The sequence below is a fragment of the Galeopterus variegatus genome, unplaced genomic scaffold (genome assembly GCF_000696425.1).
Source record: "Galeopterus variegatus unplaced genomic scaffold, G_variegatus-3.0.2 Scaffold12098, whole genome shotgun sequence".
NCBI classification, from domain to species: domain Eukaryota; kingdom Metazoa; phylum Chordata; class Mammalia; order Dermoptera; family Cynocephalidae; genus Galeopterus; species Galeopterus variegatus.
The window spans coordinates 2,602-25,329 of NW_007738209.1; the positions used below are offsets into that span (position 1 = coordinate 2,602).

At 43.1% G+C, this 22,728-nt stretch overlaps 1 protein-coding gene across 1 annotated transcript in view; it reads right to left on the minus strand.

Annotated features, from left to right (window-relative positions):
- Positions 1 to 15,161: 15,161 nt before the first annotated feature.
- Positions 15,162 to 22,728, minus strand: part of LOC103610939 (ras-specific guanine nucleotide-releasing factor RalGPS1-like) — a 22,196-nt gene continuing 14,629 nt past the window's right edge. Inside the window, exons 4-5 of the mRNA XM_008594995.1 lie at positions 21,296 to 21,346; positions 15,162 to 15,311 (exon numbers count right to left, since the gene is read on the minus strand). Of these exons, the coding sequence (XP_008593217.1) occupies positions 15,162 to 15,311; positions 21,296 to 21,346 (201 nt within the window). The remainder of the gene's footprint in view (positions 15,312 to 21,295; positions 21,347 to 22,728) is intronic.

Consider the following 22,728-nt stretch of genomic DNA (forward strand, 5'->3'; position numbering starts at 1 on the left):
CAGTGAGCACACCAGCCATCCCTATATAGGATCCGAACCCGCGGCCTCGGCGCTACCAGCGCCGCACTCTCCCTAGTGAGCCACAGGGCCGGCCCTACATTATGCCTTTTAATCATCTAACAATGGCACCCAAAAAGAAGAGCTATTATTGCCCCCAGTTTGCACATAAGTAAAATTGAGATTCAGAAAGGATAATTAAATTGCCCAAGGTCAAACAACAAATAAATGATAAAGTGGAATTCAAGCCCAGGTCTATATGACTCCAAAGCCCAGGCTCTTATCCACTGTGCTATCAGCCTGGGAAGGCATATTGCCATGGTTTTCCACCAACATTTTCACTGATATTGACTGAGTATCTGCAAAATAAATGTCACTATAGGGGTTACAAGCGGAACAAAAAGACAGGTGGGAAGAGAACTACAAGTGACTGCATGTACTCTACATTCTAGGTACTGTACAATATATGCTTTCATCTACTTTATTTTACTTTAGTCTCAAAATCAGATTATGATGTAGATTTTACTATTCCATTTTATGGAAGAGAAGACTGAGGCTCACAGAGATTAAGTAATTTATGCAAGTTCATCTAGGTAGTAAGCGGCAGATGCCAGAGCCTGACCTTTTAATACAAAAAGGTTCCAGACAGAGACTGAGGCACAAGTAAGGTAACCAGACAGGAGACCAGGGAGTGGACGGACTTCATCCAGAAATGGCTGGGGGTGGGGAGTACTATAAAGAATGATGTGCCTAGAGGTTGCACAGGAGCTCAAGGCTGTCCCACCCCTAAAGCCATCCCTCCTGAGCCTTCCCTGCAGCGTCAGACCCCACTTCAGAGTGGAGCGAGACAGACTGTACAAGGGGCCACAGGATAAGTCTCCATTAGTCAAGATAATATTTTCATTCGACACTTTACACTGAGTCTTCTCTCCCACCCCAGTAACTTGCTTTTTGATCACATGCAGCTTGAAGTCCCTACACAGAGCAAGATTTCTGGAAACAATGCCAGACTTTTGATAAATTCCAGCAATGGCTACACAGTGGAACGTCTTATAGGAGTGTTGGGCTATTTTGACATTTGTATTGTCTGATGATGACTACAGATGGCCGGTGTGCAAGAAGATCAGGAGGAATGGCTCTTTCAGAAAAGTTGTTTCCTCTCCTGAAAGGCTAAAAGGAAAAACCAACCTTTCAAATGTTTGCTCTATACATCTATGCTTAAAGTGCAAGAAAACCTTTCAGACATTGGAGCCACTAGCCTTCGATGGTGTAAAATGCCCCTTTTTAAAGGCAGACAGGGAGACCATGGCTTCGTTGCCAATCTCAGTCCTGGCCTGGCCAGCACGCCTTCTCTGCTCCTCAGCTCTGTCTCCAGCCCCCTTTAATCACTAATACTCAGCCAGTCTTCATGGACTCCTCCTGCCTGGTCCTGTGCAGGGCCTGGGGGATAGGGCAGTAAACAGGCAATGCTTGCCTTCCAGTGGAGAAGACAGGCATTTGTTAGGAACAAAGTATTACTAAGTGCATAAGGACAAGTACAGAGCATGATCACAGAATGTAACGGGAGCTGGCTCAGCTAGGGGTGAAGGGTGGAGGGGTGAGCATGCCAGGCAGAAGACAGCAATGCACAGGCCTGAAGTTTGATCTGAGGACCTGTGAAGAGGCCATAGTAGGTGGAGCAGAAAAGTGTGTGGGGAGGGCCAGAGGAGGGATGGGAGGGAAGGATAAGCCAGCTCTCAGCTGGTCTGCATACCCAGCTTAGAGACTTGGGGCTGATCCTAAGGACACTGGGGGAGCCATTGGAAATTTTGAAGAGGCTAACTGATATGGATAGAGATTTTAAAACCACAGAGTGGCATCAGAGTAGGATGGGGGCAGATGCAGTGTAGAGATGCCCACTGGGAGAAAAGTGCTGAAGCTGAGGGGAGGCAAGAGGACAGCTAAGCTGAGAGGTGGCACTGGGGACAGAGAGGTGCAAGGAGGGGAGATGGGGTGTGGGGACTGGGAGAGGAGAATGTAAGAGAGAGAGGTCCATATTTCTGGCCTGACTGGGTGGGTGGGGGTGCCGATCACAGCAGGATTCTGGGGAAAGAACCATAGGTTTCCTTGGGGCATAACTGTGGTTATGTGGCCTGTAGAACTTTGGCTTCTGCTTTTTCAGCTTGAAGGAAGCACAGCTCCCAAAGAACCACTGGCTCACGTGGTCTGCCAGTGACACAAGCTCCAAGAGCACGGGCTTGGCAGTCAAGGCCTCCACAGTGGGAACACCTACTCTCTAGTCCTATTTGGCACAATGCCCTTCACCTTTACCTTGCTCTAGCCAAACTAATCTGTTCACTAGTCCCTGTACATGGCCACTTTCTTAACTGCCTTACCTGTGTTCAAGCTGTCCCTTCTACCTCAAACATCCTTTCTTCTTATCTTGTGTCCAAATTATACCAATTCTCCAGGCCATGAACAAATGGGACCACCTCCAACATGCCTTGCCTTTTGCCCCAGCTAGAAGTATTGGCTCCCTCCCAAACAGCTCTTAGTCTATCCCCTGTAGTATGACCCTTATAACCATTCATGTAAATTTCTTACCTTTCCCATTAGACCAGGGATTCCTCATTCATCTTTGAGCCCCCTGACACATCAGGCCGGGAGCTTTGCACACGGTATGTGACTGATCAATATGTCCTGAATAGGTGAATAACATGCATGGAACTCAGCATCCCAAGCAGACCCCAGGAATGCCTAAGCAAGCTATATGAAGATCATTTTGGAGAATTTCTCCAGTTACATTCAAATTTAAAACTCCACTCAGAGACCTCAGACACATGGCCCCCTGCACCAGACACCACTTGGACTTTAAGGGTTGCCTGAATCTTAGCTTCAGCACAGATGCAGCTGACATTGCTCAGACCCACTCTGACCACCTCCACATCAGAGGGATAGCTGGCTTAGAGGCTTCCACAGTCTCACAATCACCTTGTGGGGTCTCCAGGGGCCTGAAATGGACACGGGCGGCTTCAGGAAGGAGCTGGCCATAGCCTGAGCCCTCAGTGCTCCAGGTCTAAGAACAGAGAAGGATAACCGAGAAATAGGGCTGCTCTCTGTAAAGTGGGGCAGGGTTGGGGAGAGACGGTATGAATTCTGCACAAGGATATATCTGGGCATAACATTTTCAGGGGCTTTCCCCTCTCCTAAAAGTTTATCCACAATGCAGAAGGGAAAAAAAAAAAAAACACTAAAACAAAACAAGAGATCACAACTCATTTTATGAGTAGGTTTTTTCCAAGAACCTCATATTTTCCACTGAAGGAAAAGCCAGTCTGAACCTAAAGATTCAAACTTTGAATAGCTACACTGAGGCGAAAGAAACAATCTCTAGCCATAAATTATAAACTTTGCTTTAAACTCTCATTTCCAAAGTGAGCTGGGGCTTCAGAGCCTTCAACACCCTGCGGTGGGCCCTGCCTGTCCGCCTGTCTAGTCGGTAGGCAAACAACACGGCTGTTTGTAATGACAAGCAAACACTAATGAATTTTGGAGCAAGTCTGGTGCTTGCGTTTATGGATCATAAAATCATCTGGCTGCTTCTCACCCTGTGCTGGCATGCCAGTGAGGCAACCCCAAGGATTTACGGGCAGGCAGGGGCTGCCAGGACCACTCCACGAGGGGAGGCCAGGAGGCGGGAGGAACTGCCTGTTAACCTACCCATGACATACAAACCAATGTTTATGCTCTGCCTTTCAGTCTAAATCTTGGCATGCAAAATCTTATTTAAAAGTATTCATTTTTTAAAACATCTGGGGGTGGGAGGGAAAGTCAACCTAACTGTCTCAACTGAATACTGGTACAAACCTGGTCACAAGTTACCAATATGGCTTTTTATTTATTTATTTATTTTCCTTTTTGTCTTTTTTACTGACCGGTAACGGGATCGCAACCCTCGGTGTCACGCCCGCACTGGGGACCGGCAACAGGATCGCAACCCTCGGTGTCGCGCCCGCACCGCACTCAGCCAGCGAGCGGGAACCGGTCTCCACATGGGATCCGAACCCTGACGGGAGCGCCACCGCGCTCCCAAGCGACGCACTCTCCAGTGCACCACCGGGCCGGCCCCCAATATGGCTTTTTAAATATCAGCCATGTATAAACAAAAGATTTAAAATAAAGACGGGAGTGCCACCGCGCTCCCAAGCGACGCACTCTCCAGTGCGCCACCAGGCCGGCCCCCAATATGGCTTTTTAAATATCAGCCATGTATAAACAAAAGATTTAAAATAAAGTTTTTCTAGTTAGACATAGAATTCACTAGGGTACAATAAACAAATTATAAGAGTCCAGAGGAAGGGTACTTCCATAAAAAATGGGCTCTTGGTCTAGGAACACAGCATGCATCCCCAGCCACCAGGGCAGACCCCTGTCCTGGCCATGCTGCCATGACCACCTAGGAGGAAGGGACCACGGTGGCTATGGGACTCCTTCCACCCCTGATGAGGTCTGGGGGTGCCTTTGCAGAATCCAGATGGCCTAGACTCACCAGTTGGCTGTCTGGGACTATACAGAGACCAACTTTCACCCCACAAGGAGACCACAGGAAGAGTTACAAAAATGCAGAATGAGCTCCCACATAAGGGGATCTTTCTTAATCCCAAATAGCTGTGTAAAGCTCACTTCTATTGGCCAAGTGCCCCTGTATCTGCCCCAGTTGTATAAAACTAAAGGCCAGCTGAACATGTATAGTTTGGAGGCCATTAATTTGCAGGAGGCACCACTCATTCAACTGAGTCCTCCGCAGGCTCCCTGCCTACCAGCCTAGGAGGAAGGGACCACACGAAAGGCACCAATTGGAGCAGACAGGGCTCTCAGAGCCAGAAGGTCCCCAAGATGCAAATGACATATTAGGATAAGGGGAAGTTGAAGGACACCGGTTCCCTATTACTGGCATTTTGAGTGTTTGCCCAGCTCTTGGCCATTCCCATTTCTCTGGAAACTGCACCTCACCCTCAACCCCATCACAGGGGTGGAATCCAGGTAGTCATTGTGAATGACATGAACCTGACCCCCACCAGGCGATTAATAATTCCTTGTGTATAAATGTGGAATCTAGACAGAGGGAGGAAGAATGAATCAGTCTCAAGGAGTGGGGAGCTCCACCTTGTGCTCCCTTTGCACACCAGGGAGTAGGAAGCCAAGGGAGGCGGAAGAAAGGCATGAGGAAAGACAAAGAGGAGAGAGATGAAAGACGAAGAGTCTGGCCAGGCATCCAGGCCCTGATTCCAGCCTCTCTCTGTCTCTAGCTTCCATGAGATACCCTGGGAGGTTTATAACAAATTCCCTTTTTGGTCAAGCTGGCTTGAGCTGTTTTCTGTTACTTGAAACTAAAAACATCCAGACTCACCTGGTCTCCCACTGTTCTATTTTCACAGCCCTTCAGCCCAGGCAGCCTCGGTGAAGAAAAGGGCAAGAAAGGGAAGGGAAGGACTTGGAAAGCTCCTTTCTCAGGGAAACTGAAAACAAAGAGATCCAGGAACCTCCTTGGAAGAGTCAGTAGCCAGGAATCATAGACCAGGGACGTGGCTTCCAACTCTGAGGGATTCTAGAATCTCTGTTGATACTCCTGGCGTCCAACTTTGCTTCCCTGCTTCCCTCCAGAGGGGTTAGCAGTTAGATGTCAACAAACTCAGGGCTGTGGACTAATCCTTCAGGGAAGTAGGAATGGCAGAGGTTAAGACTGTATCTCATCTCATAGTTACATTTTTTCCAGGGTATGAAGTGGATGGTGGTAGCTTTAAAGAAGGGAAAAGCCAGCCTGAACTGGGCTCAGGGACTCAGAGAAGTGAAGCAAACTGCCCGAGGCCAAATAGCAGCAAACAGGAAGGCCCAGGTTTCAACCTAGGTAGGCCACACGCTAAAATCCATGTTCACAACCCCTTTAGTAGACTTCACCTGCTGACTCTTTTCCCTAGGGCCTACATCAAAGAAAGACAAAGAAAGAGATCTGTGACCATTAGTAATACAAATGATGATATCAGACCCCTGCGCCCCAAAAGGGGCTATTTACACCCATGATGAAGGGCGGTCCTGATAGACAGAGGGTGCTCTGTCCTGCTGAGTCCCTTGATGATCTAAGGATGAATGCTGGGCAGCAGGCGCTGGGGAACCTGTACAGTGAAGGGAGATGGACAGTCCCAGGGCAATGCAGGAGGAAGGATGAGAGGGGAACAAAGAGTCGGGAAAGCTGGAAGACTCTGGGATCAGCTAAAGCGCCCACAATGACGGAGCAGCTAACGAGTATTTTAGAAACACTGATGCCTACAGTGCCTATTAAAGCTGTGAGTGTGGCTCCCGAGTTTCCCCTTCCATGAAGTCTACATGACTCCCTTTTGCTCTGTATGACAGATTCTTTAGGAGGAACTTGCAGAGGTGTCTCCACGTCACTGGGATACAGTGTAGAAATGTCTATGTGACAGAAGTAAGCCTCCAGGAACTTGCACGTATCTAGACAGAAAGTTCTGGCCTTCTAAATCCATAGGATTGGGATTCAGGAGTCACAACCAGCCTTCACCCATCTCAGAGAGCCATCGGGTGATGAGGATAACAACAATTAAGGGAAGAAGAAAAAGAAGGGGAGGAATATCAGCAGCAACCACTTGCTGAGCATTGATTACATTCCAGTCAGTGTTAGGTAAGGATTTAAATTTATTATAACATAAATCCTCAAAATAACACTGTGAAGTAGGTACTATTATTATCACTTTACAGATGCAATAACAAAAATGTAGAGATATTAAGTCCACATTTACACAGGTAGACTGTGGTGGAGCAGGATCTCAAATCCAGCTCTGTGTGCACTGTAACTTGTGCTATTAAGCAGTATGCCACACAATCTCCCCAAAGACAAGACGCTTGAGTCCTGACACTTCCCCTTCCTTTCTAGAGGGTACTGGGCAGCCAGAAATCCTATCCAAGAACTTCAACTTCACCCCATCCCAGCTGGTTAGCACTAGTACTACTTCTCCCTAGGCTGCCTCTACAGGGGTTTTGTTTCCCTGGTCCCACTAACATCCTGATCCCCAGAGACACTCTGGCTTCTACTGAGACTCCAGTGACAAGGCAGCCCCCAAGATCCCTTATCAAGCCTGGGGGTCATCCTACAGATAGAACCAGGGACAGTTACTTCTACCAGAGGGCATGCAGATTGGGTCCACCAAATAGCCCAATTCAAGCCTTCTGAACAATAATTATTTTATTTGCATAGTAACACTTCCAGCACTAGACATCTCATGTGGGTGTCTCACAGGCACCTCAAGTTCAACATGTGCAAAACCAAATTCTGAAGGTACCTGTCCCACCCCCAAACCATCTGCTTTTCTCCACCAGGCCAGGAACTTCTCACAACATCCACATCCAACATACCAAGGCTGGCATAGCCCAGCACCTAGTGACCCCTGCATCTCTGTGGGTTGCCCTTTTCCACTGCATTATCCACACAGACCACATTGTCTTTGACCTAGACCATGGAATAGTCTCCAAACTGCTCTCCCCCACCAGTCCATTCTCCACAGAGCAGCCAGAGCAATCCTCGTAAGTGATGTGAATCTAATCACAGCTCTCCCATCTGAAACCCTTCAATGTCTTCCCATTGCTATCAGGGTAAGGTCCAGACTGCCTGACCTGGCAAACAAGCATCTCCCAGTCCCAACTCCTGGCTGGCTCTCCAGCTCATCTGTGCCACAGGCCTCTTGGGGCTTGAGCCAGCCACACAAAAATGTTTTCTTTCAGTTCTTTGTCCTCCCTGTCTAGCTCTCTCTCATCTCGGGCCTTGCTGTGGTACTTCCTCTGCCTCAAACGCTCATCCCCTTCACCTGACCAGCTCCAGCTCATTCCTCAGGTCTTGGCTTATACACCGTTGTTCAGAGAAGCCTTCCTGAAGACCCCCAGCCTAAGCTGGATGCTTCTGCTAGTGCTTCTAGGGCCCGTGTACTTCCCCGGATAGTCCTCACCATGCTCTACTGAATTGCTTGTTGAGTTGTCTGTCTCCCCCCATAGACCTAAGCAATGCACAGGGATAGGACTTAACCTCGTTTGCTCTCCTTTGTATGTCCAGCTCCTAATAAGTACCTGGCCATACAGAGTTTTGAGTAACTAATTGTTGACTGCCTGAGTGTTCTCCTGTATCAATGATCAGGAAGTAAAGTGTTTTTTTTTTTTTTGTCCTTTTTGAGACCGGCCGCACTGCGCTCAGCCAGTGAGCGCTGTGAGCGCACCGGTCATCCCTATATAGGATCCGAACCCGCGGCGGGAGCGCTGCTGCACTCCCAGCGCCGCATTCTCCTGAGTGCGCCACAGGCTCGGCCCGGAAGTAAAGTGGTTTTTGTTTTGTTTTGTTTTGTTATTTAATTAAAATGTTTTGATTGTACATATTTATGGGGTACAGAGAGGCTCGGCCTGGAAGTAAAGTGGTTTTTGTTTTGTTTTGTTATTTAATTAAAATGTTTTGATTGTACATATTTATGGGGTACAGAGTTATATTCCAATATATGTATACAACATGTAGTGATCAAATCAGGGTAGTTAGTAAATTCGTCATTGTTAAAATTTATCATTTCTTTGTGATGAGAACATTTTAACTCCTCTCTTTTATCCATTTGACAACATAGGAAGGAAAATGCTTTGAAAAAGTAAGTTTTGCAGATAGTGAGGTTTAACCCTTTAAGTAGAGCAACTTTTTATTCAGCAAGTCAATGAAAATTTACAGAACAAATACTATGTGCCCAGCACCATGCCAAGCATTTGAGAGACAAAGACATACTAGATGTGGTCACTACCCTTGGGTCTCAGGGTAGAATCTAATGAATGTGAGTAACAAAGGTATATGAAATTTTACACATAATTTATCTTAACATAAAATTTAAATAAAAAATAGTTTCAGAGATTATTTTGCCCTCCTTCTCTGTCATGCACAAAAATTAATGCCAACTTCCTGAAAAGAGTCAAAAGAAATCCAAATTGTGCCAATAAGATCAAAACACAAACTGTAATGCAGGGCATGCTACAGTCTGGCACAAGAGAAACAGTTACCAGGAGCTGAAGTGAGGACCCTGGAGCCAAACCACCTGGATTTGTATCTGACTCTACCACTGACCAATCCTATGACCCTGGAAGTTTTATTAACCTCTCTGGGCCTCAGTCTCCTCATTTGAAAATGAGGATAATAAAATTGCCTACCTTACACAAATGTTGTGAATATTCAATAGATGAATTCATGTGAAGTTTATTAGAATAGTGCCTGTCATATACGTATAGAAAGCACTCAATAAACATAGCTATAATGATTATAGTTATTGAATATAAAGTCAGAATTGTGAAACACTACTTGACATCTGACACATATGATATATGAAATGTGCCCTTGACACATGACATTTTGACATTCCGTTAACCTGACTTTTTTTAGATATTAATAAATGCTTGAAAACCCAGATTCCCAAAGGAAGGCAGTACTATACCAAATCACAACTCCCAAAGCCCACTGACAAGAGTCAGTGAGTGTCAGATGTCAAAGAACAGCACCATTCTCCAAGGTTTTCCAGCTGAATCAATGCTGCACCATTTTCTTTTTTCACAAGTCCCTGAGGAGAACATGTCAAGGTCTCCACTGCTGGTTTGTCTCCAAGAAAGGACTGTGAATCCATGCTCCCTCTATATGTTTTGCTGAGAAGTAGCCTTCAAAAGAGAAGGACAGTGCTTCTAGGTCTCTGCAGGTTTCTGCTGCTGAAAACTTGGCAAGATTCTGCCACTCCCAAGCTGCACACACTTCTTCCAGCAGGAGAAAGTTTGCAGACTTGTCTACCCAACTCTCCTCTTCTAGAAGGAAGTGTGGCCCAAAATGCCCATTTTTCAACATCTATAATGGTGAATTGAAAGGTTTACCTTACTCATATGGCCAAATCTAGTAAGTAAGCCAAGTCATGAATGAATTCCTCTTTCTCTGTTTTGTGGATTTTCCCTTCCTTTCAAAGAAAGAAAAAAAAAAAAAAAGGTAGAGCTTCAGTCTGAAGTTCAGTTAAGTATACTTCAAGACTTGTCCTTCAGAGAGCCAGTGAACTCCTGTGTAGTCAAAGCAGCTTTCTGTTCTGCTCCATTTCATAACAAAACCTCCTGAGAAGACAGCAACTCAATGCCTGACTCTGATGAAATTGCAAGCTTTAAAGTAGGCTTTCAGGACCATTGCAGGCTTTGACGTCAGTGCATGCTGGCACAGAAAGTCCCAGGCACAGTGGCAGGTGGGCCTTCCTGCTTCATCAAAGACATGTTGCCAGTCAAAGCAGATGCTTCATCTGTGCACAAATAGCTTTGACATTCCTCTAGTCAGAATTTAGCTTGGTAAAGAAACTGTTTGCCATTTTGAAGACTCTGAAATTCTCTAACGGGTGTTGCAATATAAGAATTAGTCTTGGATTTTGACAATATGCAGGTAACAGATACCAACAGGAGCTGGCTGTACTAAGACTATCATTAGTAGTTCATGCAATGAGTTGCAAGAGAAATGGCACAGCTGTCAATTCTTTCCATTACCTGCTTCAAAATACCAGAAGATGGGTAAGCTATTCTAGAAATAACATCATTTGACACAGGAACTGCTTTAATCTCCTTCATCTGCTCTGAGCCACCAATCAGCTCAGTCATGTCCAAGTTACACATCTTCATCAAGTTCTCTCCTGTCAGAGTGACTTCTTTTGCTTGGCAATGCTTCTTCTCACAAATAAAGTCCCCTCTCCCTTATGAATTTTGAGGAGGTGGTGCTCCTTCCCATTTGTGGGTGTTATGTGACCATTGACAAGAATCCTACCACTGCAGCCTAAATGTCTGGTTATGAAAGTAAAACCAAAGACGATGCAAGCTCCACTGCGCTTCCTTCCTTCGACATTTTCCAACGTAAGCCAGGAGCAACGTAACTGCAAACAGATGTGTGTAATCATAAAGGTAAGGTACACTTCCATAAATTCCTTTCAAAGGGAAAATATTCTAGATACTATAACAGTAGACAACACAATGACGATGAAAACTGTAATTACCCAGACATACGTGGTAGCACCCCATGCCATCCTACAATACCCTTTGGAGTACAATTAAATGTTAATACAATTTGAAAAAATAATTTTTCCCACAGAAGATAGTTTTCAAAGAGACTTTTAATTCTGTCTACAACAAAGGAACTGGCATTAAATGAACTGTAAATATTGGGTAAAGTAACTACAACAACAATAAAAACAGAGTTATTTAAAGACATCAGAGAGCAACCAAAGCAGCCAGGATTGGTGGGCCTAAGATACCAGATAGAAGAGAAATGCACTGGGCTGAGCTCTCCATGCACTGTTGTTCCATTCTCCAGCAATACCAAGTGCTGGCAGAGATGTAGGCCAACAAAAACTCTCACACACTACTGATGGTAATATAAATTGGTACAACCACTTTTGAAAAGAAGTTTGGCAGTATCTACTAAGTTGAATTACTACATACTTTATGACCCAGCAATTTCACTCCCAGATATTGTGTGTTTATGTCCAACAGAAGACATGTTCAAGGATGTCTGTGGCAGCATTATTCATAATATCCCTAAACTAGAAACAACTAAAATATCCATCAACATTGGAAAGGATAAATAAAATATGGTCTATTCATACAATGAATGGAATAGTATATGAAAAGGAAAAAGGAACAAAACTCCTATTACATACGAAAATATGATAAATATCATGCATATAATGTTGAGTAAAAGAAGCCAGACAAAAACTATATACTTTATGATTCCATTTATATAAAGTTTGAAGATAGATAAAACTAGCTATGGTGACAGAAGTTCAAATACTGGTTACATTTAGGGATAGTTAATAACTTGAAGGGGGCATGAGGTAGGCTTCTAGGGTGTTGGTATGTTCTATATCTTGATCTAGGTGGTGGTTACATGGTTTGTTTGACTTGTAAAAAAGGCATTGAGTTATACCCTTAAGATTTGTGCATTTTATTATATACACTTTTAAAAAATCTCTTTAAAAGATAATAGACTTTAACAGATTATTTAATGAAAATGCAATAAAAGTGTACAGATTATTACTTATGTGGAAGCAAAATATATGACAACAATACTACAAAGAATGGAAGGGAAGTAAATATTAATACGCTGTTGTAAATTTCTTATATTATACACGAAATAGTACATTATCACTTGAAAGTACTTAATTTAACTATGTTAAATTAAATATGCATACTATAAACCCTAAACCAACCACCAAAAGAAACCAATTATAGCTAGTAACCCAATAAAGTAGATAAGGTTGAATCGTAAATCATGCTCAATTAATTAAAGCCAGAAAAATAAGAAAAAGGGACAAAGAACAGATTTAAATTCAACCATATCAATAATTACATTAAATATAAATAGTCTAGGCATACCAATTACAAGGCAGAGATTGTCGGGCTGGATAAAAAAGCAAGACTCAACTATATTCTGCTTACAAGAAACTCACCTTAAATACAAAGATACAAATAAGTTGATTGTAACAGGATAAAAAAGATATATTATGCTAACACTAATCAAAAGAAAGATGACTATATTATCAAAGTAGATTTCAGAGCAATGAATATTACCAGTAAGAAGGCAGATCATTTCACAATGATGAAGGGCCGATTCAGTAGGAGGACATAACAATTCTAAATGTTTACACACCTGATAGGACTTCAAAATGCATATAGAAAAAATGACAGAACTGGAAGGAGAAATACACAAATATACAATTATAGTGGGAGATTACAATACCCCTCTCTCAATAATTAATAGAACAAATAAGCAGAAAATCAGTTAGGCTACAGATAATTTCAATAACACTGTTAGCCAATTACAACTACTTGAAGTCAATTATATTTATAGAACACTCCACGCAAGAACAACAGAATACACATTTTTTCCCAAGTTTACTCCAAACATTTACCAATAATTGACCATATTCTGTGCCATAAGTCTCAGTAAGTTTAAAATAATTCAAATCATACAAAGTATGTTTTCTAACCACAATGGAATTAGAAATCGGTAGCAGAAAAATACCTAGAACATCTTCAAATATTTGGAAATTAAATAAAACATTTCTAAATATTCATAGGTCAAAAAGAAAATTAGAAAGCATTTTGAAATGAATGTAAATGAAAGCCCAAAATATCAAAATGTGTGGGACAAAGCTAAAGCTTACTCCTTGCTTAGAGTAAGGGATATAGCAATGACAGAAAAGGTCCTACCCTTAGGGAGCTTTACATACTGTTGTGCCCAGGGCCCTTCTAAGCTTGACTTATTAGCACTGTCTATTGACTTTCCTCCTTATTATATCCCTGACTTCTCTCAAAACTTAGAAAATAATTTGTGAGTTTCTACCATCTGCCAGGCACACGGTGGGCCTTCTGCTTATACAACCTCTTCACACTGTGAGATGGGCGTCATTTCCATTTTATAGATAAGGACATGGAGAGACAGGAAATGAACATGATCCCATAACTAGAGAGTAGCAGAACCAGGTTTCAAATGCAGACCTTCTCGCCTCCAAAGCTTAAGATCCTCCCATCCCATCAAACTGTCTAGGATCACACAGTTATTCCTGCGACAAGAGGTTCTTTTCCTTGCAGACAAAAATCACAAGCAGGCGCCAAGTCCCAATGGATGAAAACAGCTGTTCACCAAAGGTTCTGTTTTGTGTTATTAATTCATTTAAAAGGAAATTTGATTTCTAACCAGCACTAATGTCATATCCATGCTCAAGAAGAGAGAAAAAATGAGTCTTGAAGCTGAAAAGTGTTGGCTTCACTGCATCAAATGTGCTGCTGGCCCATAGTCTGCCAGATCCAACTTCTGTCCCAGGTGGGCTCTCCCTGTCCTTCAGACAGGTCATTGGAGGCCCAGAGGGGGATTCCAACCTCCACCCTGTCTCCATCATGAATGGAGCTGGGGGGAAGACCTTTCTACTTTGTTTCCACTGTGACAAGAACTCATTACAATGGATACAGCAATTACTACAAAATGAAGAACAAATAACAAATGTGAACTCAGAGCACTAACAGATGAGAGAGACGGCTGCTCAGGCTTCCGGTGCTAACCCGTGTCATCACTGATGAGCCTCACACTGGGAGCCATCCTTTCCATGCCTTGGCCCCAACTGGAGGATACCAGAACCACCCCCCAACCAATTCAGTTTTTTAAAACAAAGGTAGGTAGTATAGCCTAAAAGTCAAGAGGATTCAATGGGATCTTATTGTTATTACCAAAACTACATCCTAAATGTATTAGACAAATAACAAACATTAGCCTGTTCTAGCTCACAGGAGACAGGAGTGAAGAGTATTGGCATGATGCCTGGGTTTCTGGAGTTTATAATCCAGGAGGAAGACAGACTTTGAACAACTAATTACTCAAACTTTAAGAAGTCATAATATTTCAGTATTGTGAAAAGTGCTATGTACAAGAAGTAGTAGGTGGCTATGAGAGGGTATATAAGGGGGAGCAGCATTACCCTGGAGCTCTAACAGCTCATCATCTCCTGAGAGAAGAGCAGACCATTCCAGGCAGAGCGTGAAGCCTGTGGGGAGGCCCTAGATGAGGGAGAAAACCAGGGAGGCTGTGGCACCCACGCAAAGGTGGGTTGGAGCAGGAGAAGGCTGAGAGGTCTACTGCTGGCCCATCTCCCAGAGCCTGGCAGACTGCATGAAGGAGGTGGATCTGCATCCTAGGAGCAGAGGGGAGCCACAGAGGGCTCTAAGCAGGGCAGGGATGTGGTCAGACTTTGGATTTAGAAAGATGTCTCTGGCTCCAAAGAGGAGGCTGGGGGATGGGATTAAATGTGGGGAGAAGTGAAAAGGCTGCTACCATCATTCAGAGGAGAGGCAGCAGTGCCTTAGTCCAGGATGGCGCAGTGGAGGGGAATGGTCTGAGAAAACTGCCCAGCATGTGACCTGAGACAGGGGTTTTAATGATGTCAGTGAAACCAATCTCCTCTTTACAAATGACTGCCTACTGGCAACACTCTTCTCTTCTCCCAGGGCCAAACACTGTGATTCCAAGGAGCAGCAAAGACACACTGGGTTTGTCCAACATCCAACACTGACCTCGGCGTTCTGGAATGCCTGCTTCTTCAGAGCAGGCAAACAGTATCCAGACAAAAGGCCAGAGGGTCAGTTCCTGAACCCACAGGCAGAGTTTTCCTGAACTGCAATGTGTCATGTGGCCCACAGGAAATTGTGGACTTCTGCAGGGAGTCTTCCATTCCTGCAAGCCAGCCTTTCTGCAAACCAGAAAGAGACCCTACAGATGCTAGTCAAGTCACACTCTGAGGTCTCAAACTCCAGCCTGATGCCAGAAAGGGTGAAAGCAAATCACTCTAGAGTAAGTGCCCCACAGGGACTTCCAAAATGCCGCCTTTGTCCCAACATGTGTTAATGCTGCTCCCACCACCTCATTCTAACCAGATCTGCCTTTTTCTTAAAACACAATTTAGCAGTTTCCTTCTAAGGCCACGGGCAGTGAGGAAGAGAGACAAAGATCAGTAGGCTCTCCTTTCCTTCTCCCCAGAACACCCCACACCAAAAGTCGTATTAAATTTTGCTAAATATATATCATCTGTCTTTTCAAGGGGTTATTCATTCTGCCTGAAATTCCCTTTCCAATACCCCCCCATCTCCCAAGTCACCAATAATATAGGACCCCTTTTAGTCTCCAGGGCCCAGTGCTAATGTCCCAACTCCAAGGCAGAGCAAGGCTCCCACTAGATGTTTGCAGGACCCTCAGGGCACCATGATGTAAGTCTTGTGCTAGACTTCTAGAACCAAATGAGCATAACCCTCTTTTCCTCCCTGGTGCTTCCGAAGTCCTCTGGGAGGAAAGCCAAGGAAGGAGGCCCGCCTGTGTGTGTAAGTGGTAGGAGAGAGAAAAGACAAGAAAAGGAGCCAACTACAAAGAAATGTCAAATTTTAACCAGTAGTCTGCTGGTTAGTAGTTATATTGATATTATTACTTTTAAACTATTTTATATATATATATGAGAGGATAATGCAAAAAAGTAATTATTTAATGTTGTTAGGAACCAAAATTGTCAGTGTAAAATAAAATATATAAACATTAAGGGAATTAAGTAATGACTCATTAATGTTAGATTTGGATTGGAAAGATCAATATCGTATTAATGAGATTTCTATAAGATAATGTGGTATAACAAACCACCCTCAAATCTCAGATGCTTACAACAACACTTATTTCACATTCATAGGTTTGTAGAGTGATACAGCTCAGCTGATCTCTGCTGAGTTCACTTGGGTTTGTTTGGGTTAGCATGGAATCCAGGCTGTAGGTCAGCTCAGGTCATCTGTAATATCCTCACCTGAGGACTGAGGATAATCAAGCAATAGATTGCAGTACACCATAGGGAGTGGAAGTTCCAAGAGGGCTGGTGGAAGTCTGCCACACCCCCTACCATTTCAGCTCAGTATCTGCACATTGCCAGTCCTACCCATGTTCTACTGGCCCAACCAAGTCACAGAGCTAGGCCCAAAGTCAATAGGATGGGGAAATATACAGTACCCACAGCGAAGCTATGACAAGGATGAAAAGGAAAGGAAGGATTGTGAAGAAACAGAACCATCTACCCTGACTATGAACTCATGACTTCTTGCTTTTACAACATAATGTTTACTCAGTTCTGTCCACCAAAAAGGTCCAAAAGCAAAGGCAACCCAGTAGCACTGAGAAGCCCTCACCCAGATGGTGGTTCCTAATAATTCTCCACTAAAAGAAACTAGCACCCCCTGAAGGAATCCCTGATTCCAGGTCTGCAGCAAGAAACGTAGAACATGACCCTTGATATCTTGTTAGGCAAAAAGCAAGGAAGCTACCAAAAAGTAATGGGATCATATTAAAAGAATACAGGAAACAACCTGAAAGAGCTCCCATTGGTCAAAGACAGGAAAATTTATGCATTAAAAAGAACAGTGACTACAACAGATTGAAATACACAAGATACATAAAAATCCATGAGTTCAATTATGATCCCTAGAGAGATGGGGTGGGTGGGGGGAGAGGAAAGATGGGAGAGAGAGAGGAAGGAGAAAGAAGAGAGGGAAAAGAGATAGAAGACGGGAAAGTGAGAGAAGAGAGAGAGGAGAGGGAAAAAAGAGAGAAGAGAGACTGCTCACCAAAAACAAAACAAAGCAACACACACACAAGTCACCATTAAAGATAAGTGGGACACCAACTGCTTACTCTCATCGTTGATAATTAAAAGGAAATGATTAAGTATTTACTCTGCCTTTTGTGTATATGTAGCCCTAGTTGATGACGAAAAATTCTTAAGAATTTCAGCTATAAATGTAGAGGAATGATAGAATTAGAAAAGTTACCATTTTGCTACCCCTAATAAAAACTCATTTCAGGCAAAGATTATCAGTAGATGAAATCATTAGATAAAAGTCACATGGGGAACTTTACAATGAAAGGATGAGATAGTCACCACCTGATCCCACTGACCAATCTCCATATGACAAAGAGGAGGACAACCGCATGTCTGCCATTGTGATGTGATACAAAGTACCCAGCACCACATATGAAATATTCTTCTCAAAAAGATTGAACCAAAATCCAATCCAGCCTTTCAGATTAACTTCCAGTTGAAAGAAAACGTAGGGCACAGGTAAATAAGCCATCAAGAGGAAGCAGAGTATTCATAATGTATAATATTATACAGTGCAACTAACCTGACCTTCAATTTTTGTTTGTTTTCAAGACAATTGGGGAAATATGAAATTCTACCACTTAGATCCCAAGGAATTATTGCTAATTTTGTTAGGTATGATAATGCCATTGTGGTTATGTTAGGAAATAGCTACATCCGAAGCTTGAAGAAGGGAAATAACAGGATGTCAGGCATTTCGCTTCAAAGATTTCTGGAAATAAATATAAAGAAAAAAGAGGTAAATGAAGAAAATATGGCAACATCTTAATAACTATTGGATCTGGGTAACAGGTACATGAGGATTCATTTTACCACTTTTCATATATATATGAAAAAATATATAAATATATATATATATTTGGGGTTACTTTTTGTAGCTGGCTGGTAGAGGGATCCAAATCCTTGACCTTCTTGACCTTCTTCACATATTCTTTTTAAATTTTTAACAATAAGAAATTTTTTAAAAGAATAAGACAGAAAGGCAGAGGAACTGAGAGGCAGAAAAATGGGAGAACAAAAGGGTAGGGGGCTGAGGAGAGAAGGCATTTATCCTAGGGTGAGCCAGAGACAGATGCAAAGTGGTACTGGTGGGTGACACCAATGGTCACAGCAAGAAAAATCATACTAATAGTAGCTATAAACTCTGAACTCCAATTGCCAGGGTTCATACCTTGCTCCCATCACTTCCTTGCTGTGACAAGTTGCTCAGGCACTTACATTACCTCTCCATGCTTAAGCATCTCCATCTATAAATGGAGTGATAACTGCACTTCCCAGGATGAACTGAGGATTAAATGAGGTAACACAGGTAAAGCTTTCAATGATTTAGCACACACCTGGTACATGCCACACATTCAAAATGGTTCTCGTTAACTTTTACTAGGTTCCAGCCTCTGTGCTAAGTACTTTACATGCATTTTCTCATTTAATTCTCCAAATAACCCTCTGAGGGAGGTACTTTTCCATCCCCATTCTATGGATGAGGAAATTGAAACTCAGAGAGGTGGAAGTGATTTACCCAAGGTCACATGGCTGGTTACTGACAGAGCCAGAATTACTAAAGGTCTGGAATCAACTACCTGAATTTGGACTTTTGACCTTAGAGCCTATGCCTAAACCTATGCAATCAGACTCTCCAAGGATGAAACCTGGGCATCTGAATTTTTTTTTTTTTTTTTACAGAACTCGCCAACTGATTCTGATGCATAACCAGGCTGAAAGGCACTAGTACACTGGTTTCCCAGGTCACCCGGAACACCCATCTTACTATTTGATGCTGGTCTCTGCTTCTTGGAAAGTCTTGCCTACATCAAACTTACAATTTTCCCTTATTCACCCCCTTCCAACTCTGGGGTGGTCCAGCCACAATATGGCAGGCATCCCCAAGAGGAAAACTTCCAGTTTTTAGGCTGCTAACAATAATAACAGCAAAAAGCTGTGGCAGCTCCCAAGATCCTTCTTTTAATGTCAATGAGATTTTGACAATGAGGAAAAAACTCTTCCATTTTTAGCTAACAAGGTATAGAACGAAGACATTCAAGTGTGGGGTTTCTCCAGATACCTAAAAGCAATTAGTTCTGAATCCTCACTCTGCATCACAATCACCTGGTAAACTTTTACAAAATAGGCCTGATTAGGTTCCAGACCCCAACCCAGAGATTCAGATTCAATGGTCTAGGGTGGGGTCTGGGCACCTCACGTTTCAAAGGCTGTATAGGTAATTCTCATCTGCAGCTACAATTGAGAACCTGCTCCAAGAGATAATCGAAAGCAAAACATCTCCATTTTGACATCTTGTCACAACTTGATAAAAGATATGCAGAAACAAGATATGCATCGATGAGGCACCTTCCAAACTGCAGTGCACTGTGGAAAAGTCTTGGTCTGGCCCAAGATGTGCCTCTGAAGAGGAAGAAGCTGCCACCCTCTTCCCTCCTACCGTCAGCCTAGGCAGTGGTCCCAGTCTCCTGGGCACATGCAGGTTCAGGGACTATAGCAGGCTGGGTTGCCCTCCTTGACGTTCAGGATAAAGAATAAAGACCCAGATGTCTAAACTGCTCCAGATCAAAGCTAAAGCAGAGAACATGATCAGAAATAGCTTCATCTGAGAACTAAGGCAACCATCACACAACTACTCCCCCCAAAGGCCCTAAGAGGTAGTGAGTTGTTGTTTTTAATTAGAAAGAATGGATCATTTCACATTAGAAAGCAGAAAAATTTTGGAAGTTAGCCAATTCAAAAAAGCAAACACAGCTCTGCTCCCCAAACCTAATGAACACAACACACATACACATACACATCATCATTGCCACATAAACGCTGAGTACTCCTAGTGGTACTAGTTTCTTCCTTAAAATTTATAGTAGATTAGATTCCAGCTCTCAGAAGGCAGGCACATTTTCTCTGGCTTTGTATTAGGATATTCTGTCTTTCTCAAAGTCTGAACAGTCACTGTACTATAAGAAGAAGAGCATTAAATTAAGAGCATTCTAGAATTCACACCATGGTTGCAGCAGACACTTTTTGACGTATCTCCGCACCTACACCCCTCTTTTCTGAAATCTGCACCTCACTCACAAGTCTGGGTGTGTCCTTCAGCCATGACTGCTCGTCTTGACCACATACTCTTGGCCTTAGGTGACTGGATCAGCCCTGGATGCAAGACTAGGCTGGGCTTGACTGAAAGTTGCTGGTCACAGTCTAGGATGGTGGCTTAAATGGGGATCAGGTAAAGGTGGGCTCTTTGTGGAGGCCAAGTTGGATCACATGTGCAGATAGGAAAGAAGGCAGGAGAGAGGAAGAGAGTGAAAAGCAGAGGCAGGAAGCAGGGAATACCTGTGTCCTGGGTGGCTCTCCAGGCTGCCTGACCTCCAAGCCCACAAAGTCTGGAAAGTGCTCCTTTATCCCTGTAATAAATTCCTCTTCTGCCTATTCAACTCCTTTGAAATGAATTTCTGTTACTTGCTAAAGAAAAAAATAACCCTGAGTAAAATAACTAAAGCCTTGTTATCAACTGCCAGACATGTCCAGAAACTTATTTTTAAAGATCAAAATCAACTTTTTTCCCTTTATTGAATATCCCATTTCTAAAAATGTACAAATGCTTTTAAAGTAAATATATATGTGTTTTGCTGTGGCAACTGGTTTCAAAAACAGAAACAAGGCAACCACGAGAATTTGGGATCAACAAAAAGAAAGCTCTCTAGAAAAATGTTCCCTCACATCCCCTTCTTGACAGTGAACATTGTCAGTAGGAGGAGCCTAAGAAAAGGAATTAGTGTGTCAAGGCCCAACACTCATCATGGAGGCCTTTGGGAACCAACTGTGGGCCCCGCCAGAGTGGGTCAGACAGGTGACGTTCTCTGGAGAACCCAAACAGCTGGCTCAAAGAATGAGCACTGTCAAGAATGGAACAGGGTTTATATGGATAACATTCATTTAACAGAGACTTCAGTAGAGAAACCAAGACACTCTAACAGCAGCTAACTAAATCCTCTCTTCCCAGTCACAGCATTTATAGAAGAGTATAAGGACAAAGTACAGACCTCCGGCTGGATGGCTTTAAACACGGGTATATCCATTAATGTAATCTGGCTCTGCAACAAAAGAGAATCATATTAGAATATACTGTGCATCAAAGATAATTGTCATGTTACTTTAGATCTATATACAGTAATACATGTTCATAAAAGTTATATTTTCCCCCTTGAAATAAAAAAACAAGATAGAATAGAGTTAAAAATTGGGTAAATTACTGAAGTGTTTACTCTCCCATCCTTTCGCTCCATAAATCTTGATCCACACCCTTCTTTCTTGAATGTGAGATGAACTTTCAATTAAAGAATTGATAATAGTAGTTTGGAGGGTAGACTGAAAGTAAGGGGAATATTTTTAATTTGGAAATTTTGTACTATTTGGATTTTTCTTTCAAATACAAACTACTTTTGTAATTTTAAAAAGTTGTAGACACAATATTAAAAATTGGAATACTAAACAGAGACACTACTATTCTTAATTTAAATTTGTTTTAAAATTGTGGCTTAAAGAAATTATACTCTTCTTCATATGCCTCTCCTAAATTATACAGTAGGGTGCTTATTCAAGATGCATCCACAGACCAGTGTGGGGCCAGGAACTGTTTATTCCACCAGCCCACAATGAGATACATACAAAAGCTGAGAGCAAGCATTTGGAACTTTTACAGCAATTCGATATGGCAACATAATTCTATTGCGTTTTTTTTAAGTATCAGTCCTCAACAAATTGGAAATGAAAAAAACTGGTCCTTCACCACAGCCAGTTTAAGAGGTAGTAATGTCATCAACAGAAAAAACACACATCAGGTTAAAAGGCTGGGCCCATTGTTAGAAGTTCATCTGGTGACAGTAAGAGAAAGCATTGTTGCTGACAATTTTTCAGGCCAAGGCATGGACTGAGTTGACATCACATAACCCACCTACCTCCACATGTCACAAAGGATGCCAAATGACAGTTAACAGTGCCTCTGTGACAGGCCAGGGAAACGAGAGATGAGGGCCTTTGGATGACTATTAATGTGAGAAGACACCCCGCCCACTGAACACAAGGTCATCTGGGATGACACGATGCAGTGGAACAAACCTAGGCTCTGGACTCTACATGACTTGGGTGTATGTATATCTGGATACTGTCACTTAATAGCAATATTCTCTTTGGCACACGACTTAACCTCTCCCAGTCTCAAACAGCTGGCTCAAAGAATGAGCACTGTTGCGGGGCCGGCCCGGTGGCGCACTGCTTAAGTGCGCTGCTTGGGAAGCGCGGCGGCGCTCCCACCGAGGGTTCGGATCCCACATACAGACCGGTTCCTGCTCACTGGCTGAGCGAGGCGCAGGAGCAACACCAAGGGCTGCGATCCCATTGCCGGTCCCGGTCCGGTACGGGGGCGACACTGAGGGTTGCGATCCGTTGCCGGACACAGAAAAAGACAAAAAAAAAA